This window comes from Odocoileus virginianus, chromosome 7, assembly GCF_023699985.2.
Source record: "Odocoileus virginianus isolate 20LAN1187 ecotype Illinois chromosome 7, Ovbor_1.2, whole genome shotgun sequence".
Lineage (NCBI taxonomy): Eukaryota > Metazoa > Chordata > Mammalia > Artiodactyla > Cervidae > Odocoileus > Odocoileus virginianus.
In genome coordinates, this window is record NC_069680.1 from 75,271,292 (window position 1) to 75,292,661 (window position 21,370).

General features: G+C 46.5%; 1 protein-coding gene across 3 annotated transcripts; it reads left to right on the forward strand.

Annotated features, from left to right (window-relative positions):
- The first annotated feature begins 5,325 nt into the window (after window positions 1-5,325).
- Window positions 5,326-14,962, forward strand: ZNF488 (zinc finger protein 488). 3 transcript variants are annotated; one of them, XM_020895522.2, is made up of 4 exons: window positions 5,326-5,425; window positions 7,802-7,916; window positions 11,808-11,894; window positions 12,632-14,962. In XM_020895522.2, exon 4 carries the CDS (start codon window positions 12,781-12,783, stop codon window positions 13,750-13,752), a length of 972 nt encoding a protein of 323 aa, XP_020751181.2. In that variant the 5' UTR covers window positions 5,326-5,425; window positions 7,802-7,916; window positions 11,808-11,894; window positions 12,632-12,780; the 3' UTR covers window positions 13,753-14,962. The 3 variants fall into 3 exon arrangements, with proteins under 3 accessions (XP_020751181.2, XP_020751180.2, XP_070327090.1); XM_020895521.2 differs by lacking the exon at window positions 11,808-11,894; XM_070470989.1 differs by lacking the exons at window positions 7,802-7,916; window positions 11,808-11,894 and having other exon boundaries at window positions 5,342-5,425.
- The last annotated feature ends 6,408 nt before the right edge of the window (window positions 14,963-21,370 follow it).

Genomic DNA, 21,370 nt, shown 5'->3' on the forward strand with positions numbered 1-21,370 from the left:
CCATTAAAATCCTGGAGAAATCCTACCTTTTTGTCAACTGAAAGAGGGCAGCTGAGATGGCTTAGATGAGGACATCACAGTTGGGAGGAAGTCTGGAAAGTGGGAGTGTAGAGTGTTTCAGTGGTCATTCCGGTGACTCAGTGGATGGAAGGATCAAGAAGGGGAAGAAGGTCCTGCAAGGATGTCAAAGTACCTTGTGAATGAAGGACATGCCAGTTATTTTCTGTTGTTTAACAAACCACCCCAAACTGGGTGACATAAAACAAGAGCTATTTTATTACGGGGCTTCCCTGGTAGCTCAACCTGCAGTGCAGGAGATCCTGCTTTGATTCCTGGGCCAGGAAGATCCCCTGGAGACGGGATGTATTACCCACTCCAGTATTCTTGGGTTTCTCTGGTGGCTCAGGCAGTAAAGAATCCACCTGCTGTGTGAAAGACCTGAGTTCGAACTCTGAGTTGGGAAGATCCCCTGGAGGAGGGCATGGCAACCCACTCCAGTATTCTTGCCTGGAGAATCCCATGGACAGAGAAGCCTGGCAGGCTACAGTCCATGGGGTCACAGAGTCAGACATGACTAAGCAAGTAAGCACAGCTTTTATTATGCTCATAGTTTCTGAGACCAGAAATCAGAAAGGGGTGACTTGTGTCTCCATAGACTAACCTTGGACATAAACAACTCTGAGTCAAAAGTGTTTCAAAAACTCCGATTGTGAATATAAACATTTTTAGAAATAATTTTACCAATTTATTTTATTTTCTTTTGTTGGCACAAAAGAAGAGAGAAATATGCTGCAAGTCATTCTGTAATAAATATAAAATAGATCTTCAAGTATGTATAACAAAAATACAAAAACTACAAATGTTTATGCATTGTGTTGGAGATTTTTGTAGTTCTTGTTGTTCAAGTGGTGTTTTAAATAATGGAATATCTTAAATAAAAGATATTTTGAATTGATGAAATCCAGTATACTTCTCCCTACAGCTTATCAGGTTTTCTTTGCTTCATATCTGTCATGACACTTGCTATTGTCATATTTTTATATATTTTTATATTGATTCAACATCTGTTTCAGTCTGAAGGGACTGATGTTCTGTTCAACAGATTTTGGGTTATTCATTTTCTGTCCTTTGTGAAATGTCTGTTTCTGCATGTATCCATTCTCCAATTCAGTTGTTTCTCTTTCATATTGATTCCTTAAAATTCCATGTTTATTTAGGATACTAATCTTTTATCAATTATTGCAAAGATCTTCTTCAGTGTGTGGCTCTTTTTTCACTGTATTTAATGCCTTTTAATAAAACAAATTTTTGGTTTTTATAAAAATGAAGTATAGTTGATTTGCAATGTGGTAGTTTCAGGGGTACAGCAAAGTGATTTATATATATAAATATATGTATTCCTGAATAAGTGTGTGTGTATATATAAATATATCTGTATTCTATGTGTATATATGTACTCTTTTTTAAGTTCTTGATTTTAATGTAGTTGAATTTGTCACTTTTCAGAAGCTGTTAAGTTTTGCACAGCTTGTATCTTATTTAAGAAATTCTTCTTTGTTAAGGTGAAAGAGGTTTAATCTTAAAAGTTTTAAAGATTTGCCTTTCACACTGACATCTTGAATCCACCTGGAATGAATTAATTTATAAGCATGATTCTTGGCACGGATCTGATTTCATGTTTCCCATATATAGAGCAAATGTCCCCACATCGTTTGCTGTCTGTTCTAGTTTTTCCTTCATGATTTACACATCACCTCTGATGTGTTCAAAATCCATAAGTTGTGGGCCTGGTTCTGTGCTCTCTGTTCTATTGCCTTTATCCATCTATTGGTTTATATCCAAAGTGTTGACACCACACTGTCTGAATTATTATCATGTGAATGATTGTATTACTGTTTTTCACTGTCCCTTCCTCTTGTAGAGGATTGCTTCCCTGCCATGTTCATGGCAGACTTGGACTTGATTCCACCGAGGAAACATTAATAGAAGTTACATGTGCCACTTCTGAACAGAATTTTTAAGAATCCAGGTGTGACTTAAGCAGAACTAACAGCCTAGTAGTTGAGTAAGTGAGAAGTGCTGCTCCCTTTTGGGAATCTGGGATGGACAGGTATATGTGTAACAGTGAGGTATATGAGTGAAATAAAGTTTGTGCTTTTTGGCTGATAAGATTTGGCAGGGTTATAATCTGATTATAATCAGGTTATATCAGGTTATAATCTGATACACAAAGGGTTCAATTATTATACCTAGCCTAACATACACAGAGAGTTAGAGCGAGCCTTGATAATACAAGGTAGATCACCCATTGAATTTTTCTTAGGGTAATTGCTGGCCATTTGTTTGTTCATGCACATTTCAGAATCAACTCTTGAATTTAGAATTGACTCTTCACTCCACCAAAACCCTCTTAATATTTGTTTATGATTCATTTTGAGGTATTTGAATCTGCAATCAGGACTCCTCAGTGAACACGGGAATATCTTCACTTATTGAGGTCTTTCTCAATACCTTTCATTTCCCTATGAAGATCTTCACTTCTTTTGTCAAATACCTTCTCTAAATAACATTTTTTGCTGCTAGTGTAAACAGTACTTTAAATAGAGTTTTAAGTTGTTTAAGTTTTAAGGTACTTATTGATTGATACAGTCACCCAACTTGCTAGGCTCTCATTTTAAAAATTTAACTATAAAACCCACTGGATCAGCATAAAAATAAAAAACATTGTCCTGACTACTCCAAAGAGTAGAGCTATGATGGAGGCATTTTTTATTTTTAAGAGAATGCCTCTAACACATCACCATTAAGAATGATACTGAAAGTTTTTGGTAGAAATCCTTTATCAGATAAAGGTATTTCACTAATGTTCTTGGTGTGCTAGAGATGAGTGAATGCTGAATTTTAACTAAAATTTTTTGTATATTTTGTGAGAAACACGTATTTTCCCAGTAATCTATTAATATGGCTAATTAAATTAATGCAGCTGAAACAACATTAACATGTTGTCAATAGATTCAAATTGGCTATGATATTTTTTAACTGCTGGATTGAATTTAGTATTAGTTCAGATTTTTTTTTGCCTATGTTCATGAGAGAGGCTAGTCTGTAATTTCCTATTTTTGTGCTGCTCTTATTTGGATTTGCTATTAAGTAAGACTAGCCTCCTAAAATGCACTTGGGAGGGTTTTACATTGTCTTTGGAAAGATTTTGAACATGATCACAATGATTTACTTCATGAATATTTGATATGGTATCTCCTGTATCTGGTATTTTCTTTGTGAGAAGTTTTTTAAGTACTGATATAACTTGTTTGATATTTACTGAGTGCTATGAACGGAGGAGCCTGGTAGGTTGCAGTCTATGGGGTCACTAAGAGTCAGACACGACTGCGCGATTTCACTTTCACTTTTCCTTTTATGCATTGGAGAAGGAAATGGCAACCCACTCCAGTGTCTTGCCTGAAGAATCCCAGGGATGGGGGAGCCTGGTGGGCTGCCGTCTATGGGGTCACACAGAGTTGGACACGACTGATGCAACTCAGCAGCAGCAGCAGCATGAACTGAATTGTGCCCTTACTGCCAAATGCATTTATCAAGCCCTAATCCTTAATGGGACTGCATTTAGATGTTGGGTGTTTAGGGAGGTGATTAAGGTTAAATGAGGTCTTAAGTGTTGGGCCTAAGTCTAGTATCCTCATAAGAAAAGGAAGAGACACCAGAGATGGCCTTCAAACAGTCACAGCGAAAAGGCAGTGTTTGGGACACAGACGGAAGGCTGCCTACAATTCAGGGAGGTTTCATCAAAAACCAACCCTACTGACATCTTGATCTTGGACTTCCAGTCACTGTTTCTTGAAACTCTCTCCTTTCTTCTGGGTTCCGTGTCCTTCCTTCTGAAACACATTCTTCAGTAGTTCTCTCACCAAGGTTGTGAGGGTGTTCAACTTAGGCTCTGTACCCCTGAAAATATTTGTGTTGTGTTCACTCTTGAGTAAGAGTTCGGTTAGATACAGAATTCTAGGTGGACAGATTATTTTCAAGGTTGTCCTAGAAGTCTTGTAATCCCACTAAGGCTGACTGAGCTGCACATTAGAGATTTGATTTCTCATGTCTATATTAATTAGTGGGCTCTCTTCACAGAAGAAAAGTTTTGCTTTGGGGACTGTTACCGGAACTTTAATGTCTGTTCTGAATTTCACTTTGCCCACCTCAGACTCATCATAAGTTCGTTCCTTTACAATCTTGCCTGGTGTAATAGATGCTCTCAAATCTGAGAAAAGCACAGAGCTTAGTCACCTTATGAACCCACACTTTCACGGGCATCCAGCACAGTTATTGAGTGACCGAAGGAAGGAAGGTTCCCTTTAGTCCCTCTAGGATTCTCTCTTCCCCTGTCTAATCTGTTCTGCCCTTCTGCTGGGCTCAAACAATGTGACCCACACACCTGGATGCCACTGCAACCATTCAGGTTACCTGAAACTCCACTCCCACCTCCTCTCACCCTCACGCCAGGTATATGTCCTATTTAGTCCACGATCTGGCATGAAGGCAGTCTCTTAGAAGGCATTTCCTCTTGTCCCCAACCCTTTAGGCCCTGGCCTCTCCCACCTTCGGTGGGTAATTAAGTTCCCTGACACCTGTGCATTCTGTGAAGTCACAGAACTCACCGTTATCTGGCAAAACGCTGCCATTTCAGAACTGAGGTGGCTCAGGAAAGGCTGAGAGGCTGAGGGTCAGCTCCAGTGAAGTCTGGGAGATTCTCGGGGAAGCCACAAATATGGAGCTTGCACGGCCGCTCAGCCTGGAAGGGAAGGAGGGTCCATGACGCTGATGGGGGTCTCTGGGCAGCGGACGGAGGATCTGCAGCGGCATGGCACGGACCGTCTGTACTGAGTGTCTGTCGCCTGGGTCTCGGAGACCTAAGCGGGTAGAAGTCGCAGCACACAGATCAAGTACAGCCTCTGCCGTAGTCCAAGTGCCATCTCCAAAGGCAAGCCCGACAGGGCACTCTCCTCAGTCCTGAACTTGCGAGGCATGGGGCAAGACCTGAGCCAGCGGGGACGGCCGGTCGAGATATGCGGAGCGGGGCTCGCGTGCGGGCCAGGCCCAGTCAAGAGGGCTAGGTGAAGGCGTGCGGCGCGGCGTCCGGATCTGCGGCTGGCGGTGCCGCGAAGCGGGTGTCCTAGGCGCCCCTTTCTGAGGGCTCAGCCCACTCGCAGGCCCTTCCCAGAAACCCTTCTGCCCCCTGCGGGCGGGGCCCGAGGCCCCGCCCCAGAGGCCCCGCCCCAGAGGCGGGGCAGCCCGGGAAGGCGGGGACCAGCCGGCCCCCGGGGCTCGCGCGCCAAGTTCCGATCCGCGTGTCACTGCCCCGACCTGGAGGCGGCCGGGGCTGCCAGCCCGTCCCCAGCGCCGCGAGAGAGCCGAGGTGAGACGCGCTGTCCTGCCCCCGGGACGGGGCCACGAATGGGCGTGGGGGTCGGGAGTCATCTCATTTCTACTGGCCTTACCCAGGGGCAGGTTCTCAGCCCTGCCTTTAACTGCTCGCTTCTTTCCTCTGTCACCAGCTTTCTCCATCGCTCCTTTTCTCCCCACTCCACTCCCTGCCCTCTGCCTCTGTCTTTTGTCTCCTGCTTCTTTCTGTATTTTTCTCTCATCTGTTTCACCTTTTCTTGTCCATCGTTGTTTTACCTGTGTCCCCCGTCCTTCCTTTTTTCTTCTTTCTCACTCTCTCCTCCTCCCTTCTTCCCCTTTTCCTTCCCCCATCAAGAATTCCACCTTGGATTTTTATTTTTATTTTTCTCCTAGGTTGACTTTTTGGGCTGCAATTCTTTTAATTCATCCCTTCAGCCATTCACCCATCCTCTGCCGCTCAGTTATTAGCCAGAGTTTGTTTTGGGTACTAGGGTAGTAACGATGCATTTGTTCCAGATCCTTTCTCCAACTGATTATATCAAAGATCTAGGCATGTAACCTATTCAGTGCCAGTTGTGGGAAAATACATAAAGGATCAAGTTATAAATCTCTGAGTTTTCAGGGTGAGCTGAAAGAAATACTCGGCTTTAGAAACAAGGCATTGATTGAATCTTTTTCTTGGTATTTGGCCTTTAGTAATAGACACAGACATCACCAGGAAGCTAAATTTTGCAGGAACATTAAGGGAACATGGGGGCCCATACCATCCTTATGTGCAGGCAGTACAAGGCCAGGTTGGTGGGGAGGGTGAGGGTGGGATTCAGAGAGCAGTTGTGGGAAGACAATAGGCCAGAGCTTTGCATGGGAAACATTTGGGTGAGAGTTGAAACAGGAAGTTAACTATAAATTTATAAAGTGTATACTTGTCAATGCTGGTGGTATGCAGAAATTAGGTTTCATAATTACTGTTGAATGATCCAGCCTTCTTATAACAATTATTGTGATATTGGAGAGTAATGTTTTTGTGTACATAAGGTAAGACCACAGTAGAAAGGTCTCATTTTCATATCCAAGATGCTAAGTGAAGAAATACGGAAAAACAACTGATTCAGTTTTGAGAAATGAAATAGAAAATATTATATAGCAAAGCAGTTTTTTGCTTCTTAAAAATTTAATCAAACATGATTTCATTATTTGATGATATTTTTGTGGCATGTATGTTCAAACATGCACATACACATACATAATATATATATATATATAATTGTAAAAAGGAAACTTCTTTGGTTTTAAAGCTGCTAATTACTGCCCAATATTTGAGGCTTTTGTTTTTCATAATTAATTTAACCTGCTCTTTGAGTTTGTTATGATTTTTAGTGATAATTCAGCTTATTTAACTTTTGGTTGATACACAAAAGGAAATTTGTCAGTAGATAAATCACACAGAATTGAACAAAAATTAAAAATGAATGAAGAAGATTTCAGTGTGTTTATTGAAAGAAATCTTTTTTCCCACTTTATGTAAAAGAACATTGGACACTTTCGTAGGTATAGGCATGACACTTTGATTTGGGAGACTGTTTTCTGGAATGAAGAGTTAAATTGTCTTTTGCATCATTTAACCTCTGACTTCCCAGGTATTAGAATTTGGGGAGGGAGAGGGAAGGGATGCTTTTCCAGTGATATAGAACCATCATGTCTGCTTTGATTAGCAGATTTCTTTTTCAAAAAACCTGAGGTGACAACTTTTCTTTAAAACAGATGATCACATAACTTTTTTTACTCTAGGCAAAATCTTGAGCTGCAGTGCTTTTGAGTTTCTTTTCCTTCTCCAATAGACTGCATCTCTTCTTCTTTCTAGCCAGTGATGTTCTTGTAGAGTCTGACTATGCAGTCTATTGTACAAACCATGGACTTTTCCTCTGAAGACTGCCACTGGAACTGGCCAAGTTGTGTTAGGATTGCAGCTGACCTCACAGTGGGCCTGGGAGCTGGCTACATCCTGGGAATCCTGCATTTGGTTTTGCTTGATCATAGCAGGCATTGCTATTAGAGGGATGTAGGCATAATTGAATGTGGAGCCTTCAAGGGCTGGCTGGGAAGTCCTTCTCTTCTTTCCCACTACATGGCACCAGTAACCAGCCTCCAGGAAGGCCTGGACAAGTCTGCAGTTTTTCATTTTCTCAGGGTCCTATGGCTAGAGGATGTCTAGAAAACATGTATGTTTCCCTTTTAGGAAAACCCAGCAACACACAATCCACACATAGAAGAGGTAGATAGATGATTATCCTTAGAAATCTTCCAAAAAACTATGAGAAGCTTCTCCAGTGTCTGAGGAAACCAAAGTCTTGGGGCACAGAAGACTTTTTTCTGTTCTCATTTGTTTTAGCTGAAGAGGAAGCGGTAGAGAAAGGCACTGTTGGTGGAGATGGTTTCACTGAACAAGACCTAGTTTCTGAGCTGCATCTTGGGACAATTGGAGGCTGGCTGGTTAGCTTGGGGTGGTGAGTATGTTCAGATATCAGTAACATGCTATCATTCCTTTGCTTGAGAAAGAGTTCTTTTTCCTGTAAATGGAGGGGGAAGGTGAAAACTGCCTAGGCCATTTGGTCCCTTATTAAACACGATTGTGTGCAGGTCCCTGGCGGGGCATGAGTGGAGGGAAGGCAGCACTGAGCTTGTCTTTAACCTTCAGAACTAACATGATAATAAATTATGAGTATGATGATAAACCTGGGCTTCCCTGGTGGCTCAGACGGTGAAGAATCTGCCTGCAATGCAAGAGACCCGGGTTCGATCCCTGGGTTGGGAAGATCCCCTGGAGAAGGCATGGCTGCACACTCCAGTATTCTTGCCGGGAGAATTCCAGGGACAGAGGAGCCTGGCAGGCTACAGCATATAGGGTGGCAAAGAGTTGGACACGTCTGAGTGACTGACGTTTTCACTTTCACATTTATTGAGGCAGGCTCTTTGGCACTCTAGGTATGTTAATCCATTTAATCGTCACAACCACCTCATTAAGTGGACACTAAGGTGGTCCATAGTGAGACAGCAGAGGCAGGGAGAGGATCCGCACCTTGTCCAGGGTCACGTGATTGGCAAGAGCAGAGCTGTATTTGACCCAGGGATTCTGACCCTAGAAACCCACACACTCAAAGTATCTGTGAATATGAGGCTGGAAGGTTCCTGGGACAGCCTGGTTAGAACCTGAACAGAAAGCTAGAATGTGACCAGTGCTGCTCAGATGAAGGAATGATTGGAGTCTGCAGCCAGGGCCCCAGCAGTAGATAATAAACAGAGAGGCAAGCGCTTTTACACTATGGGGCAGGTGAGGCTTCACCTCTCAGAAGACTTCATGTTTTGGTCAGTAGATCCCTGGTTGAAGGCCCAGAAGGACTGAATCCTAAGGGAGAAGTATTCCTGATGGTGGGAGAGGATAGACATGGTCAGACCAACTCTTGACTTGGGAGGCTCAGTTTCAGAAGTCTGCCAAGATCATTATTTCATCTAAAGGCTGGGAAAAGGTTGGAGAGTCTGGGATTGAAGTCAGATTGTTTCAATAGAAAGAGCACAAGTGTGTAAGTGCAAGTGTTAGTCGCTCAGTCGTGCCCAGCTCTTTGTGACCCCATGGACTGCAGCCCACCAGGCTCCTCTGTCCATGGGACTTTCCAGGCAAGGATACTAGAGTGGGTTGCCATTTCCTTCTCCAGGGGATCTTCCTGACCCAGGGATCGAACCTGGGTCTCCTGCACTGCAGGTAGATTCTTTACCATCTGAGCTATGAGGGAAGCCAGCACTGAATGATGTCTGTAAGCCTCAGAGGTTTGTCTTGCTGAGCTCAGACTGAAAGAACCAAGGAAGGCAAGAAGAGTCCCATCTCAGGACATACACAGCAGAGTGACAAGGATGAGTAAATAGTGTCAGGGATCAAGAGCCCGGAATGGACTTAGGCTATTGAGGGGTGTGGACGGCAGCAAAGTTCCTTTAATACTGGATGGGAGGGAAAAATCAAGGGATGTATAGATCCACTTGCTGCCAGAACAGCTGGTGTCAATGGAAGGAGAAAGAGGAGGGGGCAGCTCTGCTTTGCTCAGTGATTGTCTGGACAGAGAATCTCCTTCCAGTTACAAAGGGAATTGGTAGGTCCATGTAGGAAAGAGGGACAGAAACAGCACTGAGCGGCTGTGCCTGTGGTCCCCTGACCTCAAACAAGCCACAACAGACTCATATCATTTTTCATTTGAAAGACTTCCTGCTGGTGATTGTCGCAGATGCAGTGGACTGAGGTTAGATGGATCCCCAGAAGGAGTTTGGTAGGTCATTCTTTGCACTTGCCTGAGTGACCTTACCTGGCAGTGTTGGTGCATGTGAGAGTGGTGACCCTCACGGAGGGTGGACAGCATGCAAAGGTCTTCCATCAGTTCAGTACCTTGGTCTCCACCTTTTCTTCCTTCTCTTTGTTCTCATTATCATTATTAAGAGTTGGGTGATAATGCTGACAAGTGATTTGGGGTGGATTCAGTAGTCGACAGAATCCAGATCTAGAAGAGTCTCAAAAAGCTGAAGCAGCACAGAGTTTACTGATATGGCATCTGTAGGTTGTAGATGAACACATTTGGATTGAGGCTTGCAACATTCCTCATGTAGTTGTTGTGAAAATGCCATGACATAAGATGTGTTAAGCTCTTGGCATCTCTGGCACGTACATTTATGTAGTCAGTAAATGGTGAGATGTATATTTATATCATGAAGCATTCTGGTAGCAAACATTCCAGCCTGCAGGAAGACAGCACGTTCCAAATTTTATAGCTGAGAAAGTCACCTCATCTGTCGTTCAGAACACTGGAAGTTCTGTCAATGGGGTCTATATGGCTGTGGTTGGACAATGTTGCCTGAGCTGTGAGGGCAACGCAGTGGGGCTGTGTGCAGAGGGGTACAGGGGTGCAGCCAGACATCAGTCAGCAAGGCAAGCCTCCTGCCCAGCTGTGGGAAACATATCAGGTGGGTTTAAACTGTCATCTGGAAAACAGCGAGGGACAGAGAGTGAGAGAGAGAAAGGGGGAGTTTGTGTGAGGGTGTATGTGCATTTGATTGTGTAATAGTGTGTATGTGTTTGAGTGTATGTGAGTATGTACGTGAGAGTATATACATGTGAGATTGTGGGTGTATATGTGTTGTGAATGTATGTGTATGTGAGGGTGTGAGTGTGCCTGAATGTGTGTGTGTGTGTGTCTTTGTGAGCTTATGGAAGCTCAGCAACAGGGCTTCAAGCAGACTGCTTATTCTTTGACAAAGGGGGAGAAATGGCTTCATCCCAGCTGGAGTCACACATGGTTAGATCTGGGAAGGACTGTGGAGATGATTTAGTCCAACCCCAGTTGATGGGAAATTGAAGCCGAGAGAGGCGGGAAGGACAGCTCAGGGTCACTCGGTGCAGTGATATGGCCACCTCTGCCTCTTCAAGTAGCCGGCACTAATCCTGATGTCAATGGCATCCCCTTTGAGGACTCAGTTTGGAAAAGCTATTTGGAGAGGCTCAGCTCCCCCTGGTGGCCCATCTTGGAAGTCCTTTCAGGATGACCAAGCAGGAGACCGGAGTCACACTGGAGTGGGCTGAAGGGTAGGGCTGGCATGTGTTTCCTCACCAACTGTTCAAACTTCACAGGTTAGACAAAGAATCTGACTTCTTGATTGGATAGAAGCTTGGGAGAAATTGGAGAGAAGGCAGGAAAAGGAAGCCTAAACCTTCTATATACCCCCCTTTAGTATTTGGGTCACATAGTTGACCTGGTTGTTCATCAGCGGGGACTCTGGGAAGGCAACATGGCCAGTGCAACCAAGCAGGCTTTGGGGGCACACACCTGGGTTTTGGTCCCAGCTGTGCCTCCTCTTTGTAGGAGACATTGGGCAAGATGTTTAGTATTGCAGGACCAGGGTCCTCTTCACTCATGAAAAACGGTGATCACCCTCTAGGTGTATTGAAGATGAAAGGAGGTGACATGTACAAAACACATGTCACAGACTTCTGTTACCAAGATACTGATAAGGAGGGCAGGTATCTGTGATGCCTTTCACAGGTGGAGCAGGAGGCAGGCCAAGAAGAAGAAGAAGCTGAATTGAACCCAAATGATGTCCCTGTGAGGAAGGATCAGAGCTGCCCACTCCTCAGGCCCTCCTGGGCTCAGGATATATATTTCTTAATGATAGAATCTCAGAACACTCAGGGGAGTGTGGGTCAGCAAACCTCTCACAAGCTGAGGAGACACTTAGAGATGAGTCTGCAAGCTTTAAGAACTTGCTGGTGGGCTGATTAGGGAAGAAGAGAGATAGTTGTCTCCCCAGCAGGGCTGCTGGCTCCCTCTCCTTCATATGGCCATTGTGTGTCTCCCCTGCAGCCATGAGCACCTTGAGGGCAAAGCAGAGGCTGATTCCCCTGTTAATGGCAAGTAGGTTGGCACAAGAAGACCTCTGACAGTTGACAGGTGAGCAGAGGAGAAGCAAGTGGATGAATGTGTGAAGAACAAGTGTAGTCAGGAGAGTGGAGAGGGGAGACCCACACTTGTGGCAGGGTCAGGGCCTGGTAGAAAAGTGGCTGCCCCCAGGTGTGGGAGCAGGGGCAAGGAACAGCTCCAGACCCAACCTGCCTTTCCTGGGTGTTTATTGTTCAGTTTTTACCCTCTGGTCACCTGTGCAGCAGACTTCCTGTCATCAAGTGCTTGAAGTGTCCTGGCGTGTGTGATGATTTGTAAAAAAAAAAAAAAAAAAAAATCAGCACACTGAGCAGCAAGGAACAAAAACTGATGTATATCAGGGTGCAGAGATGTTAGAGTGTCAACCAAGTCCCAACTGACTGGTGGAAGCCTTGTGCCGCTGTTAACCCAGCCGCTCCTACCTGGATGCTGATAGATGCAGGGCAGTACTGAGTCTGGCCTCTGGGTGGCAGCATTGTGCGCTGGGGTCCTTCCTCACTGATGGAGTCCTGGTGGGGAAAACGCTGTGCTCTGAGTCAGGGTGAGTTGCTGCACAGCTGAAGATTGGCAGAGTTTGGACTCACATGGACTCTTGTCTGCCTTCAAGTTCATGCTCTTATCAGCAATTGGCCCAAGATACTGAGGTCCCAGGTGAGGGGAGTTCTGTAAGTTCCTACAGCCTGCATGCTATGATATGTCCCTGAGTGAAGAGCACACTTTTCATGGCCTGTTGCTTCCTCTCCCTGCAGAGCCCTGTGGACCAAGTGCGCTGGCCCAGGCCCCAGGGGAGCCCTTCAATCCCACAGCCACTCCCCTGGCCAAGCCCTCCAGAAACTCCGGGGGCTGACAGCTGCTGGAGGATCCACCTTACTCAGCTGGCTCAGGCCCTGTGGCCCCCATGGCTACTGGGAAGGGAGTTCTGCGGAGCCCTTCAGCTGAAAACAGATGGCGGCTTAGTGAATCTGAGCAGGGCTGGGGCCGGAAGCCGGTGCTACTGGAGAAAACGAACCGCCTGGGCTCTGAGACTGCCCTGGGCAGCAGTGGCCAGGATGAGGCCTGTGCCGAGATGGTACTGTCAGTGGCCCCAGGCAAGCTCAGGCTGGGAAAGCTGATGCCCCAGAAAACTTGGTGGGAACAGGGACAGAGTGCCTTCACAGAGGTGCCTCGGCTCAAGAAGAGGCTCGGGGGCGGGCAGGCCCAGGACAGGGAGCACAGTGGCCCTGCAGGCCAGCCTGGCCCCCAGCAGCTGACCCTCGATATCCCCAGGGACCTAACTGGCAGCACCTGTGTCTCTGTGTGGCCCAGTGGAGCCCACAGGGAGCAGAGAAGTGCCTTCAGCAAGCCAGCCAGGGGTCCAGCAGGGAGACTGGGACCAGCCTGTTTCTTTCAGGCGGGTGAACCTGCAGACGCCCTGGGAGAGCTGCTGGGACTCATCAACACGGTTGATGTCACTTGCTGGGGTCGACTTTCCAACTCCAAGCTTTTGGGTGATTTCTGGAACCTGCAAACGGTGCCACCAAATGCTCCTCTTTGCGGCACTTTCCTGGGCGCCCCTACACTGTGGCTCAAGCATACCACGGTCCAGATCCCCACGCCCCCATCCTCCTCCTCCACCAACTCTTGGGCCCTGCTGCCCCCTACACTCACCTCCCTGGGCCTGTCCACCCAGAACTGGTGCGCCAAGTGTAACCTGTCCTTCCGCCTGACCTCCGACCTGGTCTTCCACATGAGATCTCACCACAAAAGGGAGCGTGCGGGGCCCGATCTGCATTCTAAGAGACTGAGAGCAGAGGCCCTCACATGCCCCATTTGCCACGAGTACTTCCGCGAGCGCCACCACCTCTCCCGGCACATGACTTCGCACAGTTAACAGGTGGTTTGGAGCAAGCATTTGGCCATGAGGCCAAGATGGCTCACGGGGCCTTCCTCTGAAAAGTCTGGTCACAGTTGTCTGCAGGGCTGTCTCCTTGGGCATTTGAGGATGAACAGCTCAGTCATAACTGGAAAAAGACAACCAGTCCCCATGATGTGTTTTAAAGGAAATAAAGTTGTGAACAGTGCACTTTGCTAATCACAGGGTATGGTGAAGAATAAGCACCAAGCGTTTCTGACATTTGCAGGAGTCGGGGCTCTTCTCCTGTCAACATAAATTTTGCTCCACATGGAAGCAAGTTTGGCACACAACGTGGGCTTTGGAGGCAGACAGACGTGGGTCGGAATCCTGGCCCTTTCACATACTAGCCCTGAGCTTGGGCAAACTGCTCTAACTGTCTGAGTCCCAGCATTCTTATCTGTAAAGTGGAGATGGTGACACCTGTGTCTGAGGGATGTTGTCAGGATTATATGGGAGGGTGTGTGGGAAATCGCCAGCACATGCCTGGCAGTGTCATCACTAAGTAAAGAGTGCAGTTGTCACGGTCCAGATTAGTCAACTGTTGTTAACTGACAATTTCAGTGGGAAACAGTGCAGGCCCCCTGTTTCTCAGTTATGGGTCTGTGAGTTGGCTGGGGTTGAGCTGGGCTTGACTGATCTTGGTTCCAGGTTGCTTTTTCTCTCAGGACTCATGGGCTACCACATCATGCTTCTCTCATGGTCATGCCAAGAGCACAGTAGGACAAGTCCAAATACACAAACACATTTCAAGCCTCTGCTTTGGTCACTTCCACTAACATCTGCTTGGCCAGAACAAGTGGATGGCCAAACCCAAAGTTAAGGGGTGAGATGTGCATGGGGACCAATAGGGAAGTCACGAGTGAGTGTATAATCCTACAAGGGCTGGAGGAATTGGGACCAATAATTCAACCAACACCTGGTCCGTGGTTATTCACATTCTGAATATGTGAAAATGGGAAAATGAAACAACACACACACACACACACACACACACACCCCTTAGTTCTCAGGAAGCGATCATAAAACCTTAAGGCTTGAAGCACTGTGAGGACTGGGAGTGTTGTGGATACCATTTATTATATAATGCATGTTATTTCAGTACCTATGCTGTTCATCCACATTTGTCCTTATTCCTAATAATGCAAAATTCAGATAATAAACTCTGCTGTAACACAAGCTAGTTTGTGTGAAAGCCATTTGTTGGAATTTCAAGTCAGTGCTGTTTTTTTTTTTTAATTGGTTTTCACTTCACTTTCAAGATCTGCTCATTTGACCTGCATGCCTCAGTTGCAGAACTCAGGCTTGTGGATAGAAAGGAGCTGGTGGGGGGCTCGGCCAGCAGCCATCCATCTAAACACCCCCAGACTCCACTTCTCTCTGTCTCCATGTCTGGCTCCCACCTTGCCCGAGGCAGCTACTTGTCCCTCCTGCCCACCCTGCCCCATCCCTCTCTTTCCCACTCCCCCCACTTCCTACCTACCCTCCCATCCACTCGCCATAGCCACCCATATATTCATTTGTTTTTTGACCTCCCTGGGTATCTGGGCTGTGCCAGATTGTGTGCCAGGCCCTGGTGGGGCCACAATGAGTTCAACCCATGGTCCTTGTTTGGAATGTGAGATGATTCAGGTGCAGCATGACAGATGCAGAACAGAGGCCTGTGCTGGCACCAGTCACATCAAGGGGCATGACCGAGTCAAACCTATGGGTAAGGGTGGGGGTACCCCTACCCTGAGGGGTGGGGGTGTAGGCTGAGCTGCAGAGTCCAGCAAGAGCTGGTGATTCAGAAAGGGCAGGAAATGCTAGGGAGAAGGTGGTCCTGAGATATAGGTGTCTGAGGCTGCTGCAAGGCACAGATGGGCAGACAGTGAGGATGCGACTCTTGGAGATGCAACGGTAGGAAGGCATTGAAGAAAAGGAGTTTGAGCTAGGGTCCTGGAGGGCTGGCTCTGAGAAGCCCTTCCAGGGGGCCTCTGGCTGTAACAGGTAAAGTGGGCTGGAGGAACGAAGATGTACCTCCTGAACCATTTCCTCTCCATCTGGAAGGAAGAAGCAGGGTTCCCTAGAGGCACCAAGGAAGCATCCCCATTTCTATAGAGAGGCTTGGAGCCCAGGAGCCCTGTAGGCTGAGTCCCTTTGGAAACTGCATGAAGCTGGAATTTGCCCACAGAGAGGTTCTGCCCAGAAGGAGACTGAAGCTTTGGGGAGTCTCCCTCCCCTACTGTCCCATGCGGGGCAGGAAAGGACACCTCATGAGGTTGGAACCTGAGACTCCACATCGTGCAGCAACATACATTATGTCATTTAATTCACATGACATGCCCTGGAGATAGATACTTAATTCCCATTTTACAGCAGAAGAAACTGAACTCCAAGAGGTCAACTGATTTTCCTAAGACTATGGGTTCTGGAGAAGCAGTACGAGAATAACCCAGACTGCCCCACTTGTGCTCACATCCTTCCCAGCCTGCCTCATGTCTGCTCAGCCCAGCTGGGTCATGTGGCATTGTGGACAATTGAAGAACTGGGACTTAGGACCAGGCATCGACTCCCCGTCTAAAAATTCAACTTGTACCCTGCCCTCCCCAACATTTTCTGTTGCCCTTCTCTTGAGCACTTTTCGTTCTCTTGCATACTGTTTTTACTGAATTATCTTGTTTATTGTATCTCCCATCACTAGAATGTAAGGAATTTTTGTTGTGTTGTTCACTGCTGTGTCCCCAGCACTCAGCAACTAGAATGATGGAGGCCAAAGCAAGTGTTCAACAGACCTTTGTAGAAGGAATGAATAAGATGCCTGGTCTGGCCTCACCCCTGACAAACCAGCTTCTCACAAGGGTTTTGACATCTGTTAAACTGCATGCACAGCTGTCCTCCTCTGGCTTGTTGGATTACTCCATAATTTCTTTGAAATCAGTTTGACAGGTATAAGTACACTAAAATAAAAAAAATTTTCTAAAAAGAAATTTATAATTGTAAGGGATTCTGCATTTCTGGTCCATCCCCTCACTTTATAGCAATGAGCAATGAGGTCCACCAAGAGCTGATGTGCAAAGTGATGCAGGGGCAAGAGGTAGTGAGGTCAAGGCTAGGACCCTCTAGATGTCTAGACCAGTGTGTCTTCCCTGGCCCATCCATACTCCTCTGGGAAACTTGGCTATGGTTGCAAACAAAATGATTACTAATAGTGACCACATCACTCATAAGCAAGAGAAACATTTTGAAAAAAAATTTAATAAAGTTAATGAAGAAGTACAAGAAAACATCTCCCAATTTAACTTTTAAATACAGAGTTCATTGTGGTAAAAACTGATGTAGATGCAAGTTGTTTTGCTGACATTCAAACTGACAGACTCCAAGATGACTTATGGAGGTGATGCCTTACAGTTGATTAATGTGGCATTTCCTCCTTGTCACTAGGCTGACTTCCCAAAGTCCCCATGGCAGTTGAAGACTGTCTCGTCCCTTTCTCTCCCACCCTCCTGTATCTGCTGGAGAGCAGTCACTTTTAATCACAACTTTGGTCACATTCTCTCTGCCACCTTCCATCCCAGTTAAGAGTTGGCGGGTGAAGTTGCCACAAAACATCACATCAGCAGGTATGAATTTTACTCGACAATTCTGGAGTAAGAATTGCCACATTCCTTAAATTGTCTTTATATAATTTAATCTGTTCTTCACCCCAATCCTATTCTGGTAGTATAGGCTGTCTGTCTTTTTTAAATCCCTCCCCTGTCTCTCCAGTTTGCAGAAAGCTCCCCAGCACCTCACACCTCAGAATACCCTCTCAGCATCAAACAGCCTCCCCACACTGTGTTGGTGTCTTTGCCTCTATCCTCCAGTGTGCTGTGGATCTTCTCCCTGGATCTCAGCCCTGGTGGTTTTCTGGCAATGCCAGCATTAGGCAGGTAACACAGGAACCACTCAGCCAATAAACAAAGTCTTGGCTTCCTTTTTGGACAATGGAAGGGAAAATACCTATAGTGGCTGGAAAAAATAGCAAATTATATTTTCATATGTGATCTCCTAAGTAGCAGTCGTTCAATTAAGGTTTTTAAAGGTCCCCCCAAGTGTGCTAATGAGGCTAAAATAAGACATTCTGAATTCACATCCATTTTAGTTCTTAATTTTGACCAAGATCTGGTTTTCTTTCTGCTTTTATCTGGAAGAGAAGTAAAACCTTAAAAGGCCAGGGTCCCAGATTTCTCTTTCTGAATCCTAGACCAGGGAGTCTAGGCAAATGGCTGTGAAATTAGGTTAAAGAAAATGAGTGAAGCCCATTGGGCTTGGGGGACGGTGGCAAGGGAAGAGGAGGTAGGGGAGGCCCTGAAACCTAGAGTGCATGATTTCTGGGTGAGGGCTCCTTAGGGCCAGGCTGGCTGAACACCGGCCTCAAGAGAGGCCAGAGACCAGGACTGTATGTGACATCAGTTATCATTTATCCAGTTGTCTTTTAAAAACTGATGGTCAAAATGGCAGGGAGTGAAGGAAGCACATTAGTGGTGGTGGCAATGGAAAGGGGCAGGAACCATCAGATGGAGACCTTTAACTCTACTATGATCCCAGTCTTTGAATCGACTAGGTGCTGGTCCTAGCCTTGTAACCTTGCAATACCGCCCTGCTCCTCTGGCCAGAGGGAGAGACCCCCTACAAAGGGGTGAAAGTCAGCAGGAGTTGTCCCAAGGTGAGTCCTGTATTCTTTCTTTCCTTGGGAGGTGCTGATGCCCCCTGGTGGCAGCAGGCCTCCCCTGCAGGTCACTTCTCTTCAGAGCCTATTTGTGTAATTTTTTTTTTCCCCTAGTAGAAGTCATGCAGGTGGTCTAAAGATCATACAGTGAGATATGAAAGCAATATAATGAAGTTTCTATTTAAAAAAACAAATTTTTCTCCACTGTGTTTTGATTTGTGCCATGTCCTAGAAAAGAATTTTGGAAGGCAATTTTGAGTAGGGGTTGGGGAGGCAGTACTTTCTGAAGGGAGGGTCGCCATTCTTTACATTTAACCTTTTGTTTCCCAACCATCTCATGTTTTCCTGGAACTGGAGATAGGAAGCCAGTGGCCTCTGATACCCTTATTCTAAGCTGCTTGGATTATGCAGCTATTTTCACTGCCAGCCACCCTGATCTGCAAGGTAGTAAGGAGGTCCTTAGGCCAGGTGGCAGCTAATCCTAGAGAAACCAGGAGGTGGGAGATGGGTGCCCTCCAGCGGGGACCTAGGGGGCAGGTTTCCTTGCTCATGATCGTGTTTCAGGCTGCATCCTTTTACTTTCTGAACTGTATCCTCTCATTGCATTAAAGCTGTGTGGGTGGTCATGACCCTCCCTGAAACGCGAACATGTCTATCTGCTTCGTGTTGGGCTGCTTGGCAGATGCAGGCACAAGGAAGCAGGGGGGTGAGATGGGAGAGAAGCTGGTGCTTCAGCATGGTGCCTGGGAGCTGGGCCCAGCAACAATCCTGATGGTTAAGGTCCAGCATGTCTGTGACCAGGTATATCTTGGGAGAGGGGGTACACAGCCTTGTCTAAACCCTCTCACGGCACATCAGTGGGTGCCTTGAGGGGTTCTCAAGCAGCAGGAGATGTAAGAAGTGTGCATGGCAAAACAGTGGCCCTGGCTACAGACTGGGATACAGAAATGGTGCAGAAGGCTGGTGGGGATTCAGGCACTGAGCCAGGACCTCAAGACAAGGGAGGGGGAGGGATGGTGCAGTTCATTGTACGAAAACAAAGTCTGTGTATGGCTGAAGCAGAAAAGGTTGTCTTGAGAGGAGCCAGGGCTTCACCCGGTGCTGGGTGGGCAAGCTGGGGGCCCAGGATGAATAGTAAGCAGAAGCAAGGAGCTACTCAGAAAGACCTCCGCTGTGGCCAGGCACAGAAACTGCCTCTGGAGGGTGCTGCTGCCGCCCCTGATAAGTTGGGGCACAGCCGTGCTGCCCTGCACACTTGACATCTGGCCATCGCTGCTACCCAGCTTCCCTGGGTCACTTGCTGCAGAAATTAAACAAAACAAAACATCCTGTGCAGGGGCCTCTGATTGGCCCAGTCAGGAACATGTCCAACAGAGAGCTGGGAAATTGCACTTCCAGGGTATCTGGTTTCTCGGTGGAGGAATGGTTATAGTGGACGTCGGCCAAGCATGAGATTAACTCATTCAATGTACACAGCCCCAAAGGTGCTAATATCTTGCCCATTGCATGGAAGAGGAAACTGAGGCACAGAGATATGAAGTAAGTTGCCCAGAGTCACACAGCTGGCCTTCCCGCCTGGGCAGGCTCAAGCTGGAACCTGGGCTCTCAACCACCTCTCTGCTTCTGAGTGAGCCTGTTTCCCACAAGTTCATACGGAGCAATTCTCTGAACACCCAAAGTGGGTACAAACGCTGGTGGCCTAAAGGAGGGCAAACAGCCACTGTGCTAGATGTGTGACTGCCAGTGAATAACTTCTGATGTCTATGGCTCTGAGGCAGAGTCAACTCTGTGGAGATGGTAATAATGGATGTCCAGGTGGTGTGAAGCTTGGAAGAGAGATCTATGTATGTTACCCACCCCAAGAACTGCTCCACCCCTTCCCCTATTTAAGACCCACCAAGATCTTTTCCATTTGCGGATCCCACAACACCTACAAGACACCTTAAACAAAATAAGCTATAGTAAATGTCAGTGGTGCAAATCAAGGAAATCCAAATGATGTAAAAGGAAAACTCATAAAAGATAAACAACTGCTAATGATCACTATGATAGTAACTCAGTTATAGAATTTATTTTATCTTATTATATTTTTGGAATAATGACTGCTGCATCCTAAAATAATGATATATGCTAATCATAAGAATTTAAGAAAAAGAGAAAATATAAAGAGGAAAGTTAAAATATCACCCCAAATACTACCATCTAGAAGAAACCATTGTTTGCTTTAGGTAATCATCAGATAGCTATATATATAATATATATGCATGTATATATATATGTGTGTGTGTGTGTGTGCGTATGTGAGAGAGAGAGAAGAGGGAGGAGAGAGATTCCTAGAGTGTAAGCATAGAATGTGATCATACATTTGTCTGGATGGTAGCAGGTCTAATGAAGAAAAAGTGTAGATCACAGGATATACGATACTACTAAAATTCAATCATGCCCTGAATCTTTCTTGAATTTAGCAGGAGGAAAAGGAGCTGGAGTAAAATCTTGCCTTCCATGGGGACTTTCCAGGGCTGATTTGAGGTCTTCTAGCAGAGAAAACCCCTAGGGATTGGTGGTGGCCCAGATTCCCCAGATCTCTGAGGCCTGGGAAGGGGACTGATGAAGTCCAAGCTGTTCCTAGCCCCCTGGGGAAGTCACTGTGGCAACCGCAGCCTGGACTCACCAGAGGGCAAGGCAGAACTTCATCCTCAGCATGCAGTCCTGGAGCCTGGGATTCCAGGAGCAGGGATGGGGCACTGGGAGCTCCCTGTCCTCCTGGCCTCGCCCTACCATGACTTTGAGTAGGGCCTTGGAGGTCTCTTATTTTGGGGTCCCTATGACTCTGGCAGAGCAGGGTTGCATGGTCCCAGGACATCATCTAGAGGTGTATCATTTCCCCAGGTCACCCCTGGGCTCCAG